General features: G+C 44.0%; 10 protein-coding genes across 10 annotated transcripts; 5 read left to right on the top strand and 5 right to left on the bottom strand.

Annotated features, from left to right (window-relative positions):
* Nucleotides 1–201: 201 nt before the first annotated feature.
* Nucleotides 202–3622, top strand: FPOAC1_007720 (uncharacterized protein; the record flags this gene model as incomplete). Its single annotated transcript, XM_044852170.1, has 8 exons — nt 202–1513; nt 1628–1797; nt 1848–1904; nt 1954–2022; nt 2073–2258; nt 2314–2772; nt 2832–2864; nt 2918–3622. The coding sequence occupies 8 exons, from the start codon at nt 202–204 to the stop codon at nt 3620–3622; spliced, it is 2991 nt and encodes a 996-aa protein (XP_044704840.1).
* Nucleotides 3623–3774: 152 nt separating this feature from the next.
* FPOAC1_007719 (uncharacterized protein) lies at nt 3775–4791 on the bottom strand (the record flags this gene model as incomplete). Its single annotated transcript, XM_044852169.1, has 3 exons — nt 3775–4164; nt 4219–4417; nt 4487–4791. 3 exons carry the CDS (start codon nt 4789–4791, stop codon nt 3775–3777), a joined length of 894 nt encoding a protein of 297 aa, XP_044704839.1.
* Nucleotides 4792–6421: 1630 nt separating this feature from the next.
* FPOAC1_007718 (uncharacterized protein) lies at nt 6422–7244 on the top strand (the record flags this gene model as incomplete). Its single annotated transcript, XM_044852168.1, has 2 exons — nt 6422–6500; nt 6550–7244. The coding sequence occupies 2 exons, from the start codon at nt 6422–6424 to the stop codon at nt 7242–7244; spliced, it is 774 nt and encodes a 257-aa protein (XP_044704838.1).
* Nucleotides 7245–7764: 520 nt separating this feature from the next.
* Nucleotides 7765–9056, bottom strand: FPOAC1_007717 (uncharacterized protein; the record flags this gene model as incomplete). Its single annotated transcript, XM_044852167.1, has 4 exons — nt 7765–7894; nt 7951–8720; nt 8770–8885; nt 8948–9056. 4 exons carry the CDS (start codon nt 9054–9056, stop codon nt 7765–7767), a joined length of 1125 nt encoding a protein of 374 aa, XP_044704837.1.
* Nucleotides 9057–10408: 1352 nt separating this feature from the next.
* On the top strand, nt 10409–11461 carry FPOAC1_007716 (uncharacterized protein; the record flags this gene model as incomplete). The annotated part of the gene is made up of 5 exons (XM_044852166.1): nt 10409–10438; nt 10490–10692; nt 10747–10828; nt 10874–11270; nt 11316–11461. 5 exons carry the CDS (start codon nt 10409–10411, stop codon nt 11459–11461), a joined length of 858 nt encoding a protein of 285 aa, XP_044704836.1.
* An 811-nt stretch (nt 11462–12272) lies between these two features.
* On the top strand, nt 12273–12665 carry FPOAC1_007715 (uncharacterized protein; the record flags this gene model as incomplete). The annotated part of the gene is made up of 1 exon (XM_044852165.1): nt 12273–12665. One exon carries the CDS (start codon nt 12273–12275, stop codon nt 12663–12665), a length of 393 nt encoding a protein of 130 aa, XP_044704835.1.
* A 632-nt stretch (nt 12666–13297) lies between these two features.
* FPOAC1_007714 (uncharacterized protein) lies at nt 13298–14556 on the top strand (the record flags this gene model as incomplete). The annotated part of the gene is made up of 2 exons (XM_044852164.1): nt 13298–13450; nt 13498–14556. The coding sequence occupies 2 exons, from the start codon at nt 13298–13300 to the stop codon at nt 14554–14556; spliced, it is 1212 nt and encodes a 403-aa protein (XP_044704834.1).
* A 425-nt stretch (nt 14557–14981) lies between these two features.
* On the bottom strand, nt 14982–15689 carry FPOAC1_007713 (uncharacterized protein; the record flags this gene model as incomplete). The annotated part of the gene is made up of 1 exon (XM_044852163.1): nt 14982–15689. One exon carries the CDS (start codon nt 15687–15689, stop codon nt 14982–14984), a length of 708 nt encoding a protein of 235 aa, XP_044704833.1.
* A 224-nt stretch (nt 15690–15913) lies between these two features.
* On the bottom strand, nt 15914–16394 carry FPOAC1_007712 (uncharacterized protein; the record flags this gene model as incomplete). The annotated part of the gene is made up of 4 exons (XM_044852162.1): nt 15914–16001; nt 16054–16110; nt 16163–16242; nt 16302–16394. 4 exons carry the CDS (start codon nt 16392–16394, stop codon nt 15914–15916), a joined length of 318 nt encoding a protein of 105 aa, XP_044704832.1.
* A 2446-nt stretch (nt 16395–18840) lies between these two features.
* FPOAC1_007711 (uncharacterized protein) lies at nt 18841–21761 on the bottom strand (the record flags this gene model as incomplete). Its single annotated transcript, XM_044852161.1, has 3 exons — nt 18841–19739; nt 19799–20140; nt 20681–21761. 3 exons carry the CDS (start codon nt 21759–21761, stop codon nt 18841–18843), a joined length of 2322 nt encoding a protein of 773 aa, XP_044704831.1.
* Between the last annotated feature and the right edge of the window lie 752 nt (nt 21762–22513).

Below are 22513 nucleotides of genomic sequence, written 5' to 3'. Positions count from 1 at the left end.
CGTTGTGTGGGTACGGCTGGAAACTCTTATTACATGGGTCCCTTGTTCTGCACTTGATATGGATATCTGTAGCCGAGCCTTACGGAAGAAAGTCACACTGTCCTCAAATTACCTACGAATTATGTCTGACAGGGAAGTCCTTTCCACAACTCCACAGCTGTAGTACGTTTGACTCTCCATCAAAGCTCACCAACAATCAGTATGGATTCATATAACTCTGACTTGAAAACGGTACCACAAGCGCACGGCGAGGAGGATAATGACAACGACATCAACATAGACGATGGAGATTTCGAAATTGATTCAGAGCCTGATTTGGATGAGGATCCTATCAAGGCAGTGTTCGACCGAGATATGGAGGATGCACGCCAATTGACTATCCAGCAACGAAAGTCAAACTTGACCGACGATGAAAAAAAGGAGGAGAAACTGGATTTTATCAATAAGAAGAAACACGAGTGGAAGAAGAATACACAAGACGGCCGAAACTTTCTGCACCATTTGGCCTACTACAACTACAAGAACGATGTGCAGCAACGCCCAAGTATTATCCTCCAATGGCTCATGGTTGGAGCCATTTCCCGTTTGTCCAGCCTCGTGGGGTCTTTGGACAACGACAAGCGGACTCCTTTAACTGCCGCGTTTTCACGGGGGAACGAAATGTTTGTCCATTCTATGTGCAAAACAATTCCGCCAAAAACACGCGAGAAGTTCCAGACTTTTTTACTCAAAGACTGCAGTCGAGATAGCGAGACTACGTGCCTTCATGCTGCTACAAGTTGTACTTTTGACAATGGACAAAAGAGACTTGAGTTCTTCAGTAACCTTTGCACATTTGTACCAAAGGAAATGTTTTCCGTCAGAGATAAACAAGGTCGTACACCTCTGCATATGGCAGTTGAGTACGATCAATGTTGTACTAGCCAGGTGCAGATTGTCGAACAACTACTGCGCTCGCATCCCAGTGTATTGGACATGACAATACAAGACCCAAGAAATCCAAGCCAAAACTTGTCAGCCTACCAATATCACCACTATACTCGGAAAAAAACAGAGAAAAAGATGGCAGAGAGTCAACAGAGAGTTACTGAAAACATGAGTATCCAAGAGGCTAGAAATGGAGCTTCAAAAAAGGCAGATACTAGGGATGAAAAGAAATCCGATCCAAAGAAGGACTCCAGGAGAGTATTAACAAAAGAGGAAAAGTCTGGCACTTCGAAGACGAGCATGGGGCCTCCGCCACCGAGGGATATGGGCGATGCAAACTCGAAGCGAAGAGGCTCAATATCCCAAACTCCGCAGGGAGCGACCACTCCTGTTCGTACACCAATCTTGAACCCGATCCGCCGTACCCATACTGGGACTCAGCCCGACACGGTTAGCAAGTCTGTACAGAAGGCAAGAGAAACTGCAGAGACTGCAAAGATGATCAGTAACCTGCTTAAGCTTGAAACGTTGCGCAGGCAGAGCCCAGCGAAGGCAGCCGAGAACTTACAGTTATACGATGAGCCAGGTAGGTGGTAATGCATTCATCTTCTTATCCATCCAAGCTTTTCAAGACCGGGTGTTCAGAAAGCTTAGCACAATGCGTTGTCATAAGACACATTTCAACTAATCGTCATCATAGTTAGAGAATTCTGGTTCGACTTTGGGCCCCCCAAGGCCCTTAGTCAAGATGAATTCAAAAAGCACTTCGATCATTTACGATTCGACACGGCACTTCAGTATGTCGCGTTTCCACAGATTTCCACCAAGGACGATAGGGATCAATCAGACGTGAGATATAGTGGAAGAGAGGTACCGATGCGATTCTCTTTTACTTCTAGGAGTATATCTAACTCATTCAGGATATGATCTTCTTTTTTGATTGGCTTCGAAATAAATCTGTTACTAAGATCGTCAAGGTATGACACACCAGATGATTCTTGGTGCTCTGACTAATAAAGAATGCAGGTTTTTGTTGAAGACATGGAACCGCCTTCACATCGTGACGAAGCCATAGAACGTTGTTTGAAGTACTTTGTAGGTTTTTGATATCGAATTCTTCAAGGGGCCGGCTAATGAGTAGACAGAAAGTAGAAGTGCTCGACTGGAAACGATTGGATCTTGATTCAGTCACGCTTCGTGAGATTGGAGCCAATCTACGCGAGGTTTACCTGCAATGGAGCGGAAGCAATAACACCCTTCGAGCGTGGTCAGAGCAAGATGCTCTTCCCTCTCTACCTTCACTAGAGGTGATCCATCTAATTCAGAAACAGGTATGTGTGTAACAGCATGTTTAGTTCATATCACCACTAAAACGTCTTGCTTTAGGGAATTGAGTCGCCTGAACGAACTTTTAAAAACCTCCAAGCCTTTGAAGAGCGCTTGAATAAGTTTTGGCCAGATGGCATCCCTCGGCCTCGTGTAATCCGACCTAAATCAGGTGGTGGCCGGCCGTTGGCGCATGTCCGGACAACAGAGGCAAAATCTCAGCACCAGGAGCGCCCAGTTGATCCACATAGATGGATTGAATGCATGCAAAACTTTTCACAATGCTTTAGACAGATAAAAGCTCTCAGGGAGGCCACAGGCGTGTCTCCCTCGCCCGTGGAGGTTGCTCTTATCGACGATGGTGTCGATATTACTCACCCCGATCTCAACGACATCAAAGATCGGAGAATATTTGGCAAGAGCTTTGATTCTGAAGGCGGGAGCTCCAACAATCGCGTCCCGCCATATTGGAGCTCATCCTCCGGCCATGGGACATTAATGGCGAAATTCATACACAAGGTTTGTCCAAGCGCTTTCATGTCATCAAATTGCAGACAGTCTCGGCGGCAAACTCCAAGAAACTTCAAATCAAGCCAGAGAGTGCAATCAAGGTACCATTTATCCCATCTTCTTTTGGTTCATCATCGGTTCTAATAACTTCCAGGCCATCAACTATGCTGCGGAGAGAGGATCGCAGATTATTTGCATGTCATGGACTATCAAACCTCCAGAGGGAGAATTGAGAAACCGATTCAATGCCGCGGTACAAAACGCTGTTGATAATCACGGCATTCTCATGTTCTGTTCGACTAGTGACCAAGGACAGTTAGCCGACATCAACTACCCACATCAGAGCAACCGTCAGTGCTTTCGAATTGGTGGTGCAAAGTCCACTGGAACTATGCTCGACACAGTTGGTGATCCTCATGCGGTGGATTTCATCTTTCCCGGGCACGAAGTTGTCATCAGCAGCAGAGAGGATGATAGCTCAGCACAGAAATTCGAACCTCACACAGGTAGCTCTGTCGCCAACGCTCTTGCGACAGGTCTAGCAGCGCTTGTCATTGAGTGTGTGAGGTTGAGTGTGATATACAACCGAGAATTGGCAAAGCAGGGTCAACAGACTATTGTCGCGTTTGGGTACAGTCCGATTGTTGAAGATGATATAACCAAGATCCGAGAACGCGCCCGAATGGAAGATGCATTTCACAGTATTGGGGTTAACCAAAACACAAACCACAAGTACATTGAGGTTTGGAACACGTTTGATGCAGTTGCTACGAATCTGAAAAGGAGTGGTGCTGAATATGAGAAGCTACGACATATCGCAACTCTTGCTGAGTACTTTTTGAAGAAAGGAGTCAAGTAAAGAAAGAGGCTAGGGTTAAAGTAGCACACTTCAACAATATAGTTTAATACGATCCAATGCCATTGTAAATAGAACTTACTCGTGTGAAAAACATTTTAACCTTTTACCTCTAGTCAATATCTTTATATGATCATTTTTCTATGCCGTCAAGTCTAGTTTCCCTCCTCTCTTTTCATCTCTTTCACCCTTTTCTCCTCACGCTCACTAAAACGATCGCCAAAGAGATCGAAATGAGGCCTCATAACAATAGTGTACTTGACGAGCTCCTCCATACAATCAACGAGGCGATCACGGTTCGAACTAGGCATCATACGACTCCTCTCCTCCTCTGGCGTGAACTGGGTGTACGCCATCGGTACCGAACTCTGGTTAGGAATGGCAAACATGCGCATCCAACGACCAAGGATACGTAGCGAGTTTACCGAGTTGAAAGACTGGGATCCACCACTGACTTGGGCCACGGCTAGAGTTCTTCCTTGTGTAGGACGCACTGAACCTGTTGATAGAGGAATCCAATCGATCTGTTGCTTGAAAATGCCAGTCTTTAAGTGTTGTTAGCCCTGTCTGTACTCGTGTCTTGGTGTGAGATGTCCTACCAAGTTGCCGTGTTGCTCTGGACTAATCCATACGTGGCCATCGCTCCATTTACTCAATTCTCGCAGTTCTTGGACCTTGGGGTGGTCATGTTGAATGTCGTCTTTTTGAGGTAGACCAGTTGGATCGTATACTCGCACATCGCAGCCGAGACGAAATAGGATACGTGAGGCTTCGAGGGCTAGAAGGCGTGAGTATGACCTAGAATATGTAAATTAGTATGATGACCAAGACGGTTCGGGGCAGGCATATCCTGGCCTTGGTACTCACCGACTTCTGAGACTACCGTAAAGAACAAGAATTCGGAGACGATCAAGTTTCTTATCCAAAATCTCCGACTGCACCATCTTGATTGCCGTACTCAGTTCCAATTCAGCCACCCAGTCATCAGCAGCCATATCTTTATCAAAAAGAAAAGGACGATATTGTTGGCGAACTCTGGCGTCATCTTGATCGCGCCCAATGGCGAGGGACTTGCTTCTAAGCGATGGATCCACGGCGAATTCGACCGTTGTTCTGGCAGCATGGGAATTATTCAGATCTCCATGTCCATTCATCTTACCCAGACTATACATTGTTTGAGAGATCAATCGTCGTTGGAGTTGGAAGGATATGGGAATGGTACGTAGTAAGGTGCGGTTTCTGATGGTGTTGTAAAAGAGACACATATTGCTCACAAACTGTAAGGAGTTATTTATGTAAGGGTAGTGAATGGAGCTAGTACAAGTGGAAACTTCAGCCCTGAGACAATGTAAGCATTAGCTTGGCTGTGAAGAAGAGACCATTGGCTTGAAACAGATTATCTAGAGGCTTGGTTTGAAAAGATAGTAAGAACTTGCATTAGGGCAACGCCAGGAATTGATGTCAAGAAAGGTTTGTGTTGGAGTCATTTGAGTTGGAATGAAAAGACTCCTGGTCAAAAGACATGTTACTACACTCTTGAATGATAAAATGAAGAATCCCCAGAGATTAGCATAGTCTCAGAGACTTGATAGCATTTTTCATAAACACAGGCAAGGAAAAGTTTCGATTCGGACTGACAGGGGCCTCGTCATGCCCATGTTGTAATTGGTTGAAGGGCGAAGGAATAGATGGCGTTTTTGGGACTCTGTCATGCTTGAGGATTGATTGGTTCCTTTGTTGTCCAACTTTTCAATCGAGGATATCATCTGTCGGCAGTTGCAGTAACGGTGGTGCTCTATGTGGCTTTTATCTGGGCTAGATAAAAGGTTAGAATTAAAGATCAAACTATGATCGTTGCTGCAGGACAATGCCAATCACGTGTTTCGATGTTTTGCCTTTGTGTGCCCTACCCTGTAGATCCTGTTTCTTCGAGCAGGCGTTCTTGTAAATACGTTGTATCGTTTACAATAGTAGTTGGTTTAACATGACTATGTATTGAAATAATCAAATGGTAAATGCAATCAGTATTCATTTTAATTTACCTATTACCTAATATTGAAGTTGACATGGCAATATGACTGTCATCTTTGAAAAAACTTGGAAAATACTACTGAGAAAAGAGGTACCAAGTATTTAACTGCAGTTTAATCTTCAAACCTGGTTTTAGAATATAGAAGGTCCTATGATCTTTACTAATTTACATGATCACATAACTTAGGATTCACAATTCAAAAAGGTGTTATTTCTCGGCCGAGATATCCAATTTCGACCACAATCATCATCTCAGTCAGTCAAAAACAGTCAAATCGGGAAAAGATAAACCGTTTCCCCGCGTTCGGTGCATCTCTCACCGAGCGTAACCAACCTCTTCCCCGGACTTTGACAAATGAAGACCTTCCAAAGTTCAACGTTACCTCTTGGCTCTTGTACTGGAACCCTAAAATATTAAGCATATTCTCATCATAGGGCCGCCTCGTGGCATCTGCATACAACTTGACAATTCCATCAATCGGTTGTCTCCAAGACCCCAGCACCGAAAGTGCCGGGCTCAACCCTGTAGCTTTAGACGACTCGTTCCCTCACTGGTGGAAATGTTACATACCCCTGTTTACAGGGTGCGCACAGGCCGGGACGAGACTCAAACCGGTATCCTCGGAGGATACATCGGGGTATTCCTGTTTCGAGAAAATGAATGTTGAAATTCAGGGTTCTGATGATATGCGAATGTAGTAGATATAGACTGGGCACACCTCCCAGACCGCCAAGTTCTTGTGTTATCTTCTGTAAGAGCAACTAGTCATCATGAAGTTCTCTGTTTCTTTCGCAGCTCTTGCTGCTGGAGCATTCCAGGCTGTGGCTGGTCAAACAGTCTACTTTGCTGGTATGTCTCACCTCATCCACTCCATTGTTCTATATACTAACTGTTTTAGGTGACTCCACCATGGCTAGAAGTGGCGCCAACGACGGTGTTACTGATGGCTGGGGTAACTACATTGGCAGATACCTCAAGGTCAACGCCGTCAACAAGGCCATCGGTGGTCGATCTGCTCGTTCATACACCAACGAGGGTCGCTTCCAGGAAATCATCAACCTCGTCAAGCCAGGCGATGTAGTCGTCATCGAGTTCGGTCACAACGACGGCGGTTCACCCAACAAAAACGACAACTTGCGCTCTGACTGTCCAGGTGCAGGCACAGAAGTCTGCATCTCTGACAAGACAGGCGAAAAGGTTTACACCTTTGTCTTTTACATCTCTCAAGCTGCCAAGGCCCTCGTTGCAAAGGGCGCTCAAGTCGTTCTCAGCACACAGACTCCCAACAACCAGTGGGAGACTGGCAAATTTGAGCCTGGTGCTCCTCGCTTCGTCGGCTATGTGCCTACTGCGCACAGAGCCCTGGCTAGCTCCAGCGTCACTTGGGTTGACCACTTTGCTGCTGTTACAAAGATGTACCAGAAGCTTGGAAATCAAAAGGTCAACTCACTGTACCCCAAGGACCACACTCACACTAGCCCCGAGGCTGCCGACCTCATTGCCAAGGCTTTTGTTCAGGCCATCAACGAGGAGATGAATGGAAGAACTAGCTTGAAGTCGCTCATCAAGACTCCTGTCAGCAACGTCTACTAGTCTAGGAACAACTCACTATGTATTTGTTTTGGCACGAGTTCAAAAACCGTCCAAGATAATTGTCATGTCTTTTGTATATACAACAACTTCTCCATGGGTCTCAATACTCACCAATATTGTTTTCCTTTGTCAACTTTGCTTTTTCGCATATACTAACATTTCAGACTTATTGCAACTAGGACTAAGACTTACGAGTGAACTGCATTTTAGCCCTCTGACCAACGCGACTTATAGTGCCCTTTTACCATTGAACCCGTTTAGAAAATCCAGTTCAGAGTCCGCTCTACAATTGGAGCCACCAAACTATTGTGTATAGTGCACTCTAAAACCCAACATTTTAGCCGTGGCGTCGAGGCACTAATATCTTTCAACTGCTACCCCTGGTTAGATCTTGATTTAATTTAGTAACTTAACCCTCTATATTGTCTATAGTAACCTGTGTACCTTGTGCAATAGTTAATCCTTAAGATTGCATTCGAATATTCCGACTGGATAGGAACAATACACTGTCATTCCATATTCAATCGTTTTTCTCAAAGTCAGGTCGTAAGCCGACCCCAGTAATAACAGGATCCATCGCTGGATCGTACTTGTCAATACCCTCAATCGGTGCATATTTCTCACAAAGATAGCACATGTTGTTATATGCTCTGTAGTGATAGTTAGAATGTTACAGTGTTGATAGAATAGAGTGACAGAAACTTACGAATGCCGGGTAACACAGCCAGGATGTCCAGCTGAATAGTTGATGGTTGCTTTCAGACTATAAAGTCTGTTTCTATCGTAGAACTCCTCCACTGGATTGGCCGCGGGAAAGTGACGCATGTAGCTATCCACGTACTTTTCTAGATTGGGTCGTAGATGTTGACAGAAGTCTGCTCTCCACAAACCTAGATCCATCTCGTTGTGTCCCCAATATGAACTAGCATCAAAGAGAATGAGTTCACCAGTGTCTTTTCGTTTTCCAATATTAGGCTCCCAGAGGTCCCCATGAACAATACATGGCTGGATCGGTTTACCGTTGCTTGTCAAGCCACCAAGCAACCGGGGAACCACCTTTGTGATGATTTGATCAGTGGCACGCTCAAACTCTGCCCAATGCCCGTTCACTTCAGTATCAATCTTGCAGATTCCCCTTAGAAGCTGACTGAAGAATGTGGGCCAGTCATCCTGCCAATCTACAGTGTGCGGCATTCGTCCATCGCAAGTTTGGACATGGAACCCAAACTTTCCAGTGGGCGTTTGACTTTCTCTGTGAAGCTCAGCGAGCTTTTGTCCTAGTTGATCTGAATCGGGCGCAGAGTTTGTTTCCATGACGACAAACTCGGAGAGGAAGAAAAAGGTGGCAGTGGTTGCTTGTTCATACTGTCCGAAGGCTATAGGCTCTGGGATGAGGTGAGGTGTGATGGCATGTATGATCTTGGACGATTCGAATTCGCCTCGAAGCATCACAGAGCCCTCTTCGCCGATGGCCGTCTATGTCGTCAAATACGGACAATGAAAAAGACTGATATATTATACTAACTTTGAGGAAGAAAATGGTATCTGACCCATCTTCCTTTGCGTTTATCTTGCCCGTGAAAGTCCATGCGCTGGACCCATAATCCTCTGTGGATAGAGGTGTGACACCAGAAGGTAAGGCTATTGATTATAAGTGATTTTCTTAGTTCTCGAATAGTATAATTGTATTAGAATTATATTACCTCGAATCACGGCTTTGTCGATGTGAAAGTTCCCAGTTACTGAGACAAGCTCACCCCCATCCTTCGATCCCTCGTTCAACTGAATAAATACTCTACTGACGTCTGTCATGATGTCAAAAAGTGTTGGATAGATTGTTGACAAATGAAACAGTGATAATGGTGCTCCGACAGCTGTAGTAGGAGATCGGATTCAATTCTTAGACTGTAATTTTAATGACAACTGTGATTGATGTTTTGAAATAATCTGCCCTTTTCTAATCTTTAGTCATGGCACAGTAGCGAATGCTCTGCTCTATCCTGAGGACCTGCTGTTCCGATTCGACGGTAGAGAGGGGTGCAAGTATTGACAAAATGTCAGTTCTGAAGGTCCTAGGTAGATGTGAATGACGGTGCGGCTGTAAAGTGATGTGAGAGAGGCCTCGCGGATGTATCGCAAGGAGCCTGTGGTACAATGGGTGGCGGAATGGAATATGCTGTGTAACAAGACATGCGGCTTTGAGGCACATTTGTGATTTGGAATGACATCTTGGAGCCTGCAGCAAGCCTAAACCGTCATGGTGTGCCATCACTTTTCAGCGCCGTATGATACGATTTGCACTGACTAAAAGACTGCCTTATACTTGGGTTGATGTCTCGTGGAAGCCCTTTTGTTGTTTCGCCTTAGATGAGCCTTTGAGGACACTGCATATAGTGAAAAGTAGTAAGGCTGTCAGGATCAAGTATGGGTATCAGGAATAAAGTGCAGTGAATATCAGAAGCGGGGTAATCGTTGTGGTTGTCACTTATGCACTCAAGCTGCAGATGCACAACCTGGTAATAGGCTGGCTGCAGCCCAGTATCTATCATACAGACCGGGCAGAGGGAGACGCGCTCGTAAGAGGTCGTCACACGGCTTACATACACGGATGAAATGGTCCAAAGTGACAACTCAAATCTAGAAATCAGTTCATGGGCAAATAACCAAGCTGACCTGTGAAGCAACGACAAACAAATCTTTAACTCCAACGATGAGTTGATTTTCATTATTTTCTACAGCGATATTGGCTTTGTTGTGGGATTTATCTCCACTTGTGTATCTAGCGAATGTACGTGCTATTTAAGGCCGATAATGCCTTTTTCTTTATAGCAGCCATGCAAGGGATGGATGTTCAGTGATTGAGCACCCTGGCATATCTATGTACCGTGATACCGCCCCAACTGGGAACGAAAGCGGGGTGTCTTACTCTCAAGTCTGTACCCCACTTGAGATTGGTAAAGGTGGAATCAGAGGCTCTTTGTTCCTGATTTATTTGAAAATCTTCTCCAGACATCAGCTACTCAGCCATGTCGCTTGTGTAGCACTCTATTTATCAGTTCAGTTCTCATTCTCGTACGGTACCGAACGCCAGAATGCTTTTTCTACAAGGAGCAATTCTTTGGATTTGGTGTCTAATTGTCCAATGGTCAACCGTGGAATGCACAATGCAACGAGATTCGCTTCAATACTATCATGTATTTTGTTCTCGTCAAACGCATATAACGAAACTAACTCGGACAATCTAGAAATTCAACTATGACCAGATTATTCTTTTTGGCGATTCCATCATAGAAAAGTCGATCGCGGATGGCGACAAGATACCGATGACTTCTTGGCTGCAGAACGGTATGACCTTGATCCCCCACACAACGTGGATCCGGGCAATGGGGATTGTTAACAAGCAACAAGAATATCTAGGTCGACGGGATATCATCAATCGCGGCTTCAGGTGAGGAATACTTCTTTCAGGGCAACAGAACTTGCAGATATTGATCAGTTGCAGTGGCTACAACTCATCTCAAGCACTAAAAGTACTCCCACATATACTTCCCGACCGTGCTTCATTTATCCAGGTGAAAATCATGGTAAGCAAAGAATAACTCTGAAACAGACATGAATAACCAAGATAGGTCATTTTGTTCGGGGCCAACGACGCAGGTTATGGAATACGCAAGAACGGTCCCAACCCTCATGTTCCCCTCGATCGATACAAAGACAACATGGCCAACATCATCAATTACGTCAAGAATCACTGCTCTCGAATCATTCTAGTCACTCCACCACCAGTAGAGGAAAGACTCATGGCTGCTAGGGTCAAAGAAATCGACTTTGAGGATATGATGTGGACGAATGATCATACCAGCACCTATGCGGAAGCGATTCGAGAGCTTTCTAGAAACCATAGTGTTCCGTATCTTGACCTGTTTCAAGATCTAAGTTCCGCCGTCGGCTGGAAACCAGGAAGCCCTATCCCAGGATCGGCTAGTGAGCCAGAAAACCCCGATTTCAGGAAGTTAATCATTGATGGTAGGTTCCGAGTATCTTAGGATACACAGATACTGACTTGAGTAGGAATTCATCTTGGCGGACCGGCGTATGCGATATTTCAAAATGGACTGATGGATGTGATTCGGAAGAATTGGCCGGATCAGATGCCAGAACGCCTGGAGCCCGTTTTCCCAATCTGGGACGACGGCGATGCATGGAGGGCCCTTTGATGATGGCGGGGGTTTAGTTTACCATTACAACATAAGAGATGAAAGATGGTAAAGGAAGCCACAGTCAAAAGTCCCACGCTAGGGACTGTAACTCGGTTGTTCAAACTTATAGTTGTTCTTGTAGATGTTTGTATTAAGAATCAATGATTGTATCATGGAATGTGCGTTTCGGTTTATTTGGCCTGGATATTTAGCTACGTGACTCGATAGACATGGCGAGAGTCTCCTGTTGTTGTGCGTTTAAATCTGAATTCCAAAGTTATGAAGATCATTCCGTATATGAATACGTTGACGGATAATCTTGACGTATACCAGTTATTCATTGGAGATATGACGTATAGTAGACCATTTGTGTTGATTTGTCCTCAATATGCGATAGTATTAATGAAATCACCTGCATGGAGGTCAAGTGCAACATCTGTTCTTTAGCCGCTCCTGTAGACCGGCTTGTACAAAGGCCAAAACTCGCCACTCAGGGGCCTCGTTTCAAGGAGGGTAGCTGTTGGCCACCACACCACCCTGACAAGAAGTCCCTTCGCCATAAACTGTCACCCGCCTGAGCCAGCCACTGCAGACCATGGACGACGTGAGTCTGACCAAGTCGTCAACAACCAATGAATAAAGCCATCTTTTCAGGCAGTGTAACTACTACAGGCTGGTTTCAGCTTTGAACAGTCACAGTATTATGAGGCCATTAAATTACAGAGCCATGGAAATAACTATAATACGGAAGAAAGGGCGCTTTTCCTCATTGATTCCATTCCCCACTGTACTGACTATCGGGTACAATTAACCCATCTTTTTATTCGAAATGGACCCATTGTCAATAATAGCGTCTTCCTTGACCCTTGCGACTGCTACTCATTCTGCGCTGAGATTCCTAGTGCAGCTCTACGGAGCACCACTGGAGCTTTGCGCTCTCTCAAATGAGGTTACTGATCTCATAGTCGTACTGGAACAAGTCCTTTTGTCTTCAGCCTATACCCAGAGCCCCTTGAACAAGACAATTAGCCTGGACCACATCGCACAATCAATTACTACCAAGTTGTTAGAGATCAAGGAAAGCGTCGACAAATGGAGACACATCCGACAGAAAAGAACTCTACGGAGTCTCGCTGTTACTCGTAAAATTAATGGGTTTCGTACTGCGTTGCAAGACATACGAATGCAACTAGTCACGTTCATTTCGGCATCATCAGTGTAAGGAAAATTCCCAAATGGTAATCTTGGCACAACTAAGATGAATGTAGCGTCTCATTCTCGAGCGTACAACTTGATATTCAAGGCATACACGCCGTTGTTAGCCAGCTTGCAACAAAACGACAAACATTGCACCTGGACCTCACCACACACTCGGATGAATTATTGACGATATCTAACCGATTGAAAACGGTGGAGGAATTTCTGAAACAACTGGACTTCAGCAAAACTCGAATTTCGGAATCAACTCCACTAACCTGTGTAAATGACGAGAAATGCAAAGTCCAGATAGACCGTTCCCGGAGTACTGACCTCTTATTATCCGCCTGCGACAATTCCGTAGTCAGTGCAATTTCCATCAATGCGACTCGGAACATATCAGGTAACTGCCAGGTCGGGTGTGCCTGTTCTTGCCATCGAACGAAGCTCTTCAGATCACCTATGCTTCTTGACTCCATAATTGGTGGCTTGTTTGTTGGTTATACCGGCAGACCAAGCATTCGTCAGCCATGTAACGTTCCTCGATGCAAAGAACGTTGTTCGAGTCTGATTCAGGTTACTTACACGTTCCCACGTTGGTTCGTGGCAAAGTTAATCTCTGCGGTTCTCTTATTGAAGCCAGCGGCGGATCCGTCTATGACAGTGGTTGTTCATCAACTCGTTGCAAAAGACTCTGATGTATTCTACTTTTCCAAAATTGGCAACATTGAGCGACTTAAACAGTTGTTCAGCAGTGGTGGTGCTTCTCCTAATGACGTTCACTGTTCATCAGGAGTTACAGCTCTAGACGTAAGATAATACTGCCCGAACGGAAACAAGTTACTAATGTTGGGAAGTTTGCAATATCGTACAGAAAGATTGAAACAATCCGGTTTTTGCTACAAGCTGGCGCCGACCCTCTGATAAGGAGCAAGATCTGGGGTGCATGCCCCTCGGACAAGGCTTGGAGCAAGATCTTGTCTGGAAGGCTATCTCAAGCAGACGAGAAGGCATTTCGAGAACTATTCGATCATACCAAAGATATCGAGGCCAGGAACTTTACTAAGCTACACAAGACGGTTCTCAAACTTGAAAGTAGAAACATTTCGGAGGAGCTGGAGATGAATTCTATTGAAATGATCAACGCCCGTGACTCTCTGGGCCAAACGGCCTTGTGCTTGGCAGCCGAGCTTGGTTCAATTGAGGATCTCAGACTGCTCTTGTCTTGCGGAGCAGACCCATCCATTCCCAGCTATTGTCAAAAAGATCCACTCATCTTCGCCGCAAGGTCTGGTAACCCGACCTGCGTCAAGCTGCTCCTGGAGGCTGGGTCGAGTGTAACCTATCGTACGGGTTACCATCATACCGCGTTACACTATGCCGCCATCTGGTCACCAGGAGATGGCGTCGAGCATTTACTCGATGCCGGAATGGATAAGGACTTCCCTGACAAAGACGGTAGAACACCGCTTGGGTTCACTATACTATCCGACAACTTTGACGCTGCTGTCCGCCTCTTGGCCAACGGGGCACAAATCCGTTGCCCAAATGCACCTGCGGTAGATCCACTGCTGTGTAGTATCAAAGAGAACAAGCATGAGTTCATTGATCTATTTATTAGAAAAGGGTTTGAAATCCATATACCTCTTCCAAAGGGGCAGACATTACTTCACGTTATCGCCGAGTTTGCGGATGCTGACACAATGGCATTATGTGTACCAGTAGCTTCCAAAATAGTTGTCGGCGAGATTGACGAGGAAGGACGAACCGCGATAGATATTATAAACGCTCGTGAAAATAAGGAACCCGGTTCACAACAGAATTTCTATGAGATGTTGGGTCACTGTTTATCGACAGAGGAGGACACTCAAAGTGAACATTGGGAAGATGCTGTGGAAACTATGATTGACGTCTGATGACTTTTAATATTACAAATCCGAATAAATACTCTATTTCTTCTTATTCAAGCACGATCCTATAATGATAGTTATCACGATGGTATTCCTGTCAATGACAACTTCAAATAACATGTATAACAGTATAACCCTAATAATTATATTTTAATATTTGTCTTTTTCTTTGCTTACACTAGCTATCATTTTATTAGAGGTCTAAAATGCTACTATTAGAAAGAGTGATCTAGTTGCTATTGATTGCAGAGAAGTCCTAATAATATAGTTAACGAAAAGGTGCTAGTAGTAAATAATTTATTCCTAATCTCTTTTCCTTCTTAGCTATAGAGGCCTCCTTTATATCTCTTCCTTTATAATTAATAAAGATAATAGCACTTATAAAAGATTCAATAGCACCAGGACATTCATCTGCTAATTCGAGGTAAGTCCTACTCAACAAAGTTGGCGAGAGCATCGTGGGTCGAGAAGAAGGCACCCTTGGGCTGATAAGTTTCGTTGAACATTAATGGCTTCGAGCCTGGAAGCCACGTATACGAGTGCTTATCGGTAAAGCCCCAGAAACTGATATCATTTATACCTGCGTCGAGAGCTTCCTTGATAACGTTACCATAGATGTCGGCTTGTTGAGTCGCGTTGTACGTATGGACATCCAACTCGGCAATAGAAACCTCAAGACCAAGAGCTTTGTAAGAATTGACCATATCACGAATGACACCAGGTACCAAGGGCTCTAGAGTTACATGCGTCTGAAGGGCAACTCCATCAATAGGGATGCCTTTGGAAACAAGCTTGGCGACCATATCGTAGAGTTCTTGGTGTTTTTTCGGCATTACTTCAACAAGATTCTCATTGAGAAAGAGCTTGGCGTCTGGATCAGTTGCTCGGGCAATACGAAAGGCCTCCTCGAGCCATTCAGGGCCGAGGATATCAAAAAAGTGGTTTGGAGCTAAACCACTACCGTTTGTCTTGAGGGCCTCGGAAACAACATCCCATCGATCCATCTTGCCCTTGTAACGATGCATAACAGCCTCAAAGTGCTCGGTGATCTCAGCGCAGAGGGCATTGGGGTCGATTATGTTGAGGACATAATCCGGGTTGCAGCATGGAGAGAGAAGTCCATGACCCTTGACTGCCATGTCATTGGCCTCAGCAAATTCAACAAGACGGTCGATACAACGTTGATCAGTGGGTTTATGATCCGTGGCCACGGTTGTTTTATTTGAGAACAATGAGTGACTATAAGTAATTCATCTCCTATCATCACTTAACAGTGTATCCTGCATCCTTGCGTCGTCGAAATGACGCATCTCAATTGTTATCCAGACATGTTGAATGACCGGACATGGCATGGCAAATCAGATCAACGTCGCACAATCTTGTACTTTGAGGTACGTCGAGCGTCGATCTTCTTTTTGCCTTCAGTCGGTCCGGAGAACTTTTCACTTTCACTGTATTTAGTTAGCATCAACCTCCAGGTGAATTTGGCATGATATGACTTACTCTCCAATGTAGATCCAGAGGTCAACAGCACTGCGACAGGTGAAACCCTGAATGTTACTAGATCTAACGTCAGTTATTTGTATGAATATTTGTATCAGGGTAAACTTACGGAGTGCCCTCCAAAGGTTCCCAGGTGTCAAAGCTAGGGTAGTGGTCACGGTCTCGGCCACCCTTGACGTCCCAGCGTATCTGCAATAGTTGTTAGCAAAGGAGGGCTCATGAGACAAAGGATCAAAGATTATACCTACGTAAGCGGTGTTGCCGGTGATTTCGCTATCGAACTTGCCTTCCTCGAGGAGGGGCTCAGGGCGGTCGATTTGTTCCTTGTCACTGTCGCTCATGATGGAGGTGTTTGTGGATGAACAGTTTGTAATGAGATATGTAAGTTGAAGATTGATGTGAAGACAAGAATGGAATCTGTGGGAGATAGGCAGCCTATTTATGATTTTTGTTGTTCGAATAATCTCCTCTTGAAATGTATTTCAACTGATCCTCTGTCAGTTACGGCTGAAGCACATCTTGAGACACGTATGGAATCTCGTAGATACAATTAGCCTTCTTGAGAGTATTGCATATGTATGTTCCAGACAAACTGAAATACAAAACTTGTCAATATTCCTTGATTCCATCGCATGAAAACGCCACCCTGCAATGCACTTCCTCACCGGTTCCGGTCTATATGCAGTCAAGAAAGATGCAACAACTCTGTCGAGACTGTCGCCATCTGAAAGAGGGTTTTGTTTACATGTGTTATGTATTGTAATTTGTGTTTGGCAATCCTGTCATACCTACTTTCCACGCACCCACTAAGAGGTAGTGAACCATACATATTGGGACTCTGTCACGACTATAGAAACGGTGACTACTAGCATAACTATTCATACTTCATGGATAGCACCTAGAACTGCCGTACATTTCTGGACCTGTGCAACTCAATTCCTCAACAACTGACGAGTTCAATGTAAGTCGATCGCCACCGAAATAAATAAATTCTTGCATGCATTGACCTGCCACCTCCTCATTGTAAGACATGTTAACTTACTCCCTCTAGTTCCGATTCCTCATAAACATACATGCATGAAATGACATAATGGATTATGTTGTGTCAGATGTATCTGTACCAATTGAATGATAGCCTCTCAGTATGAGACCATCATGTCTCCGAGACACGGGATGTTTGTGATGTCCAAGACTGTGTGTAACGTCGTTAAGCTACTTGTGACCAACCTTGCATTACTACGCTATGACATTGCCGATGACTGGCTTATTTGTGGCGGCTTAACAAAATATAGACTTGTCTTGTTTTTTGCGATCTCTGACTCTTTTCCACAGTCTTTATCAATTTCCTCTGGGTCTGAAACAGAAGTTAATCTGTCCTCGCAGATCATTTATCAACAAATATTCAAATCTAAGATTCTCTGAAGACTAGCTTTTCCAACCATAGACTCAACAGTAATACTCTAGGAGTGCAATTAGCCCGTTTATAAAACTAAGCAGGAATGCTCAGTCTACTTGATTGACTTTTATTAACGTTAATGGGTTTCACAGCAGGTACCTAAGGGCCATATCTCATGGTATTATGCCTCTCAGTACAGCTTACATCTTGATTCAAAATATCCTAGCTCCATGAGATGCGTGTCTTACCTTTAAGCATATGTCTTAGTGTCAACCCAGGAGACAAGAGAGAACAATGTCGGCAACGGAATGAACCGATACAACCCCACCACCAGGACTCACATAACGACATCGATATACAATGCAGCAAGATCCAGATCAGGAAAGAGTAATCTGGCGGTGTGTGGTAGACCAATCGCTAATCGAGAGATGGCCACATCTATTGAGATTCAGATTAGGTGTGGTTCTAGGTACTCATCAGCATAATAGTCTCATGTCAAGATGTCTCAGTATAAGCCTCGTCCAACACAGACCTTGGATTGCCAACAATTAGCCTTTTTCCCCAATCAATTGACAAGAGGAAATTATTGTAATTGATGAATTTGCACACTCTGGCTTTCAAATCAGGTACTTCCTGGGTTGAACAATTTCAAATTATGTTCCTATCTTGATCAAGTACTCTTGCTGAGAACTAAAATCTCGATTACAACAGTCAACCCTGACTTTTCCTCAAGCGATCTCGTGAGAGTATATCTCACCATGTGCATAAGTGGCTGATGTCGGCCAGCGTCCTTGGGTCCCTTTAGGTGCGCTGTACTAGAATATTAACGCCGCTGTGCTAGATAGCTAACTAGCTATAGTATATAAGAAGGTATATTTATTATATTATTATCTTTTTAATATAACTTTAAAAAAATATTTTAAAATTCTATATAATATAATACTATATAATAAAGCTATATAAATTTTTAATAGATTTTTAAGTATTAGTTTTATTTATTTTTTAAAGGCTATAAAATATATTCCTTTATATTTCTACTATAGCAGTATCTCTTAGGAAAAGTAAATATAATAATAAGTCTTCTGAAAAAGGGCTAATATCTTTAAAGTAGCTAGCTACTTTTAACTTTATATATCTAAAGGGGAATTGATAGGGACGCATGATACTTTTACTACGGACGCATGACCTTACGGACGCATGACTTTTTAAGTAATTTAATTGGTTAAAGAAATATTACCCCACTAGTACTTCTGTAATCCCTGCAAGGAACAATCCCACCTAACAATCCTACTACCACTGTAGAAAAGAGGTTATTACTAGGTCTGGTCTTACACAAAAGATATATCAGAGGGATTACGAATTTAATTCTAATATAGGTTATATTTATCTACCTATAATAACTCCCACTGACTTCTCGTTCTTCGCACACTTGCCTGAATTCTCTGTCCACTTGCGCGAACGCCTGTAGTATTCCCAGCCCCAACGTAAATAGTTTCACCCATTGTGGTCCCTTGAGTAGCGATAGTTTCTTGGCTCTTATTCTCCCTTTCTAGGGTTGACTTATTCCGGCTTCCGGGTGGGCGGCCACGCTTTCTCTTTTGGGACCCAGGCGCTTGGGACTGAGATGCTTGGGACTGAGATGCTTGCGGCTGAGATGCTAAGGCCCGACTGCTTTCTTGAGATATTGTAGAAGGTATAAGGTCTGCTGGCACTCCTTGCTTTGTATTCTTTGGCCGCCCTCTAAGAGATGTAGCAATCTTTGGGTCAAGGATCTTTCGATATGGATCTCGAGAGGATGTTTCACGAAGTCGCCAGCGAGGGTGAATATCCCACTTTGTGAAAGCTTTCGTAGAGCATACACGTGAGTGAATTGTATGATAGCATGGTATACCGAGTTCGGTTGAGACAGAGCACTCATCTGTACATGGGTCAAGGGGCCTAGGATTAGGATTCTTTCCAGTAGGCAGTGCCTTACGTGCCTGTCGGTATTGGCTCTTGATAAGCTTCAGACACTTTGATGATGCAAGGGACCGGAGCTCGCCCAAGTAGTCAGAGCTTGACCCAAGGAACTCACGATCTCGAAGAACCTCGTCGTTCCCGCAAGCATCTTTAAAGTCACGCTCTTGATCATGTAGCATGTCCTGCATTGCTTCTACCAACTTGTAAAGATGGCTCATCCCATTCAATAGGTAGCTCTTGATGTTGTTATTGCTTGCCTCTGTACCTGAGGTCACACGGATGCCGTAGTTTGGGTATTTACGAATAAAGCAACGGGCCCATTGAGCACGGACTGGCATGTAGGTGTTAAAAGATACCGCAGAATAGGGCGTTGATTATCAAACTCCTTACAGAGAGCAATCCATGCTTTCTTATGTACTTCTTCGGTCTCTGCAAAGAGAACCTGCTTCCACATCTGGAGGACCCCCTGATAGGTATGAGGAACCTCAGAGGAGGATTCAGCTGAGACAAGTGCGCGGTCATGCAGAGTTAGAGTAGCTTGGGGTTCGGTAGGTTCATCTACCTCACTAATATCCGGGCTACTGCTATTCTCTGGGTTCTTAACCCACTTCTGCTTTGACCGAAGAAGAACGTTGGAGTTGACATGATGAATGCAGAGCTGCTGCTGGACCCCAGGAAACTGGTCGTCTAAGGCAGCCTTCATTGAGTCATCAAAGTCCGTGATAATGATAGCTGGTTGTCGTATTGAGTGCTCTGATAGAAGAGTGGAAACGCTTTCCGCAAGAAACTGGAATCCCTCTCGTCGTTCATTATCAATAAGACCAAAGGCAGCATTAAATACTGTGCCAAGACAGGTCTGCCCGGTTACTTGGAAGAGTGGGAGCTTGAATCGGTTGGTATTATATGTGTTATCGAGGCTGATTACCTCTGGGAACCGCTTCCACATCCGGATACAATAGGGGAATGTCCAGACAAGGCCTAGAAGACGGCCAGGCTCGTCTGGTGCCCACTTCACAACATAAGGAACTCTTTGCTCATCAAAAAGCTTAAGCAAGGCAGCAGTAGGTGAATAGCCTGCAAGCTTCTCTCGGCTCACTAAAGCCCGAGCATTATAGATATCCCGTTGTGTAAATATTGACTCGGGATGTTGTTCTTCCACGATAGCCCGTATATCCCGCGCTCGAATGCCAACTCGGCGGCTAGTGGATTCGATAGTTGCCTTAACTGGGGAAGTAAGGCGGCGATGAGATGGATGAGCCGATGATATCTCACTTGGAGGATGATTATGGGTGTGATGTTCTGTATCCTGATGTTGACGGAGAAACCATTTACCCTCCTCAAGAGCCTCTGCAATAACTAGCCACTTACACCCACACTTTCGTGACTTCCTCTGACGAAGACCAGAGCCTCTACTTGGTTGAGGATCCCCGTATCGATCACATCGAATAGAATACCGTATCAGCCGTCCCTTATAAGAGTACTTATTATACTTTGCTATACCAAAGCCATGCTCTTTTGCAAAGAGTTGAATGTTCTTATAAAGGGCGTTCTCTGTAGGGGCTGGGTTACCTGGGATTGGAGGATTCGGTATTTCGTCTGGAGGCGGGGACTCGGATTGCTGCGAAGGGGAGCTTTCGATTAGATTAGGTGAAGAGGGAACAGGAACTGAAGAGTGCTGACTTTCGCGAGGAGAGTATGCCGGAGGCGAGCCGTATTCATCAGTATTTAAAGGAGAATAGCCCCATCTTTCCCGCCAGCTGCGTACAGTATCGAAGAACTTAAGGCATTGCCTTGTTATTCGTCGCTCATTACCAATAATATCTCGGACTAGCCCTAAGGCACGCTGGAATTCTACCTCAGGTACCATAGGTACCCGCGTTACTTCCAACGAGCTACGAGGAGAGCCTTGGAAGGGATCGGTTTCTGGTCCAGGAATAGGTACTTGACAAATATTTCGTCGATCTGTTCCACGAGGAAAGTCATTGCGGAGGGTTATTGCATGGTTATATTGGAGCTCGAATGATGACTCGGGTCCGGAACGACGAGGCGATGGTATGGTTGAGAATCGATCAGGGACTGCAGCAAAGATATTATCCAGAGCGTCGGTATCCCCAAACCCATAAGAATCGCTAACACTAGGTGCACTGCTAGTAGGAGAGGTCCATCGGTTATTTCGAGAGGCAGGATAACGCTGATAGGGCGGCGGTGGATTCGTTAAAAGAGGCGGGCGAAAGTTATGCTGTCGGCTTAGCTGGACGCGTTGGCTGCTAAGTCGAGCGCGTTTTCGAGGCGGCTCTGCCGTGTTGAACGACTCAGACTCGGAGTTGTACGATTGGCGGCGCGTAGAGACCATTGTGATGCTAAAGCATTGATATCTGATGATGATGCAGCGTCAACTTCATTAGGAGGTTAGGTTACAAAGGTGATGATCTGCAGTGTTGATGACAACATCAGAATTGTCCTGATTGGCTGATGTATAAGTGTTTATAGGAGGAACAACTGATTAAAGAGGAAGGGTTAAGGTGTACTAACAAATACGGGGCTCGGCCAATTAAAGTGCTTAAAAAGTCATGCGTCCGTAAGGTCATGCGTCCGTAGTAAAAGTATCATGCGTCCCTATCAATTCCCATCTAAAGATAAAAGCTACTTATTTTAATATATAAATTGCTTATTATAAAAAGTACCTTAAATATAAATAGTTATACTTCTAGTTATAATATAGAACCTTTAAGTTATAGTATAGGTATAAGTTAAATTTAATTTAAAAGGCACTAGCCTCTTTAGTTAAAATAGTAGAAATAATATTTATAATTAATTAAAATATAAAAAACCTATAAAAAGTAAATTTAAATATAATCTTTATATTTAGCTAGTATTTTTCTAGCTATTATTAAATATAATTAAATTCCCTTTATATAAGAAAGCTATATAATTTTTATAATAGCCTTATAATAATATATTTACTTTAATATATTAAATTAATTATAATTTATTTAAATTATATTAAATTAAAAGATAGTTTTTTTATTAAATTTAATAAAAATTAAAATAATTAATAAAAGTTTAATATTTATCTTTTTAATACTATATAATTAAATTATAATT

The sequence above is a fragment of the Fusarium poae genome, chromosome 3, assembly GCF_019609905.1.
Source record: "Fusarium poae strain DAOMC 252244 chromosome 3, whole genome shotgun sequence".
Classification (NCBI taxonomy): Eukaryota; Fungi; Ascomycota; class Sordariomycetes; order Hypocreales; family Nectriaceae; genus Fusarium; species Fusarium poae.
Note: the sequence above shows the minus strand (reverse complement) of the source record. Positions and strands in the feature narration are given on the sequence as shown.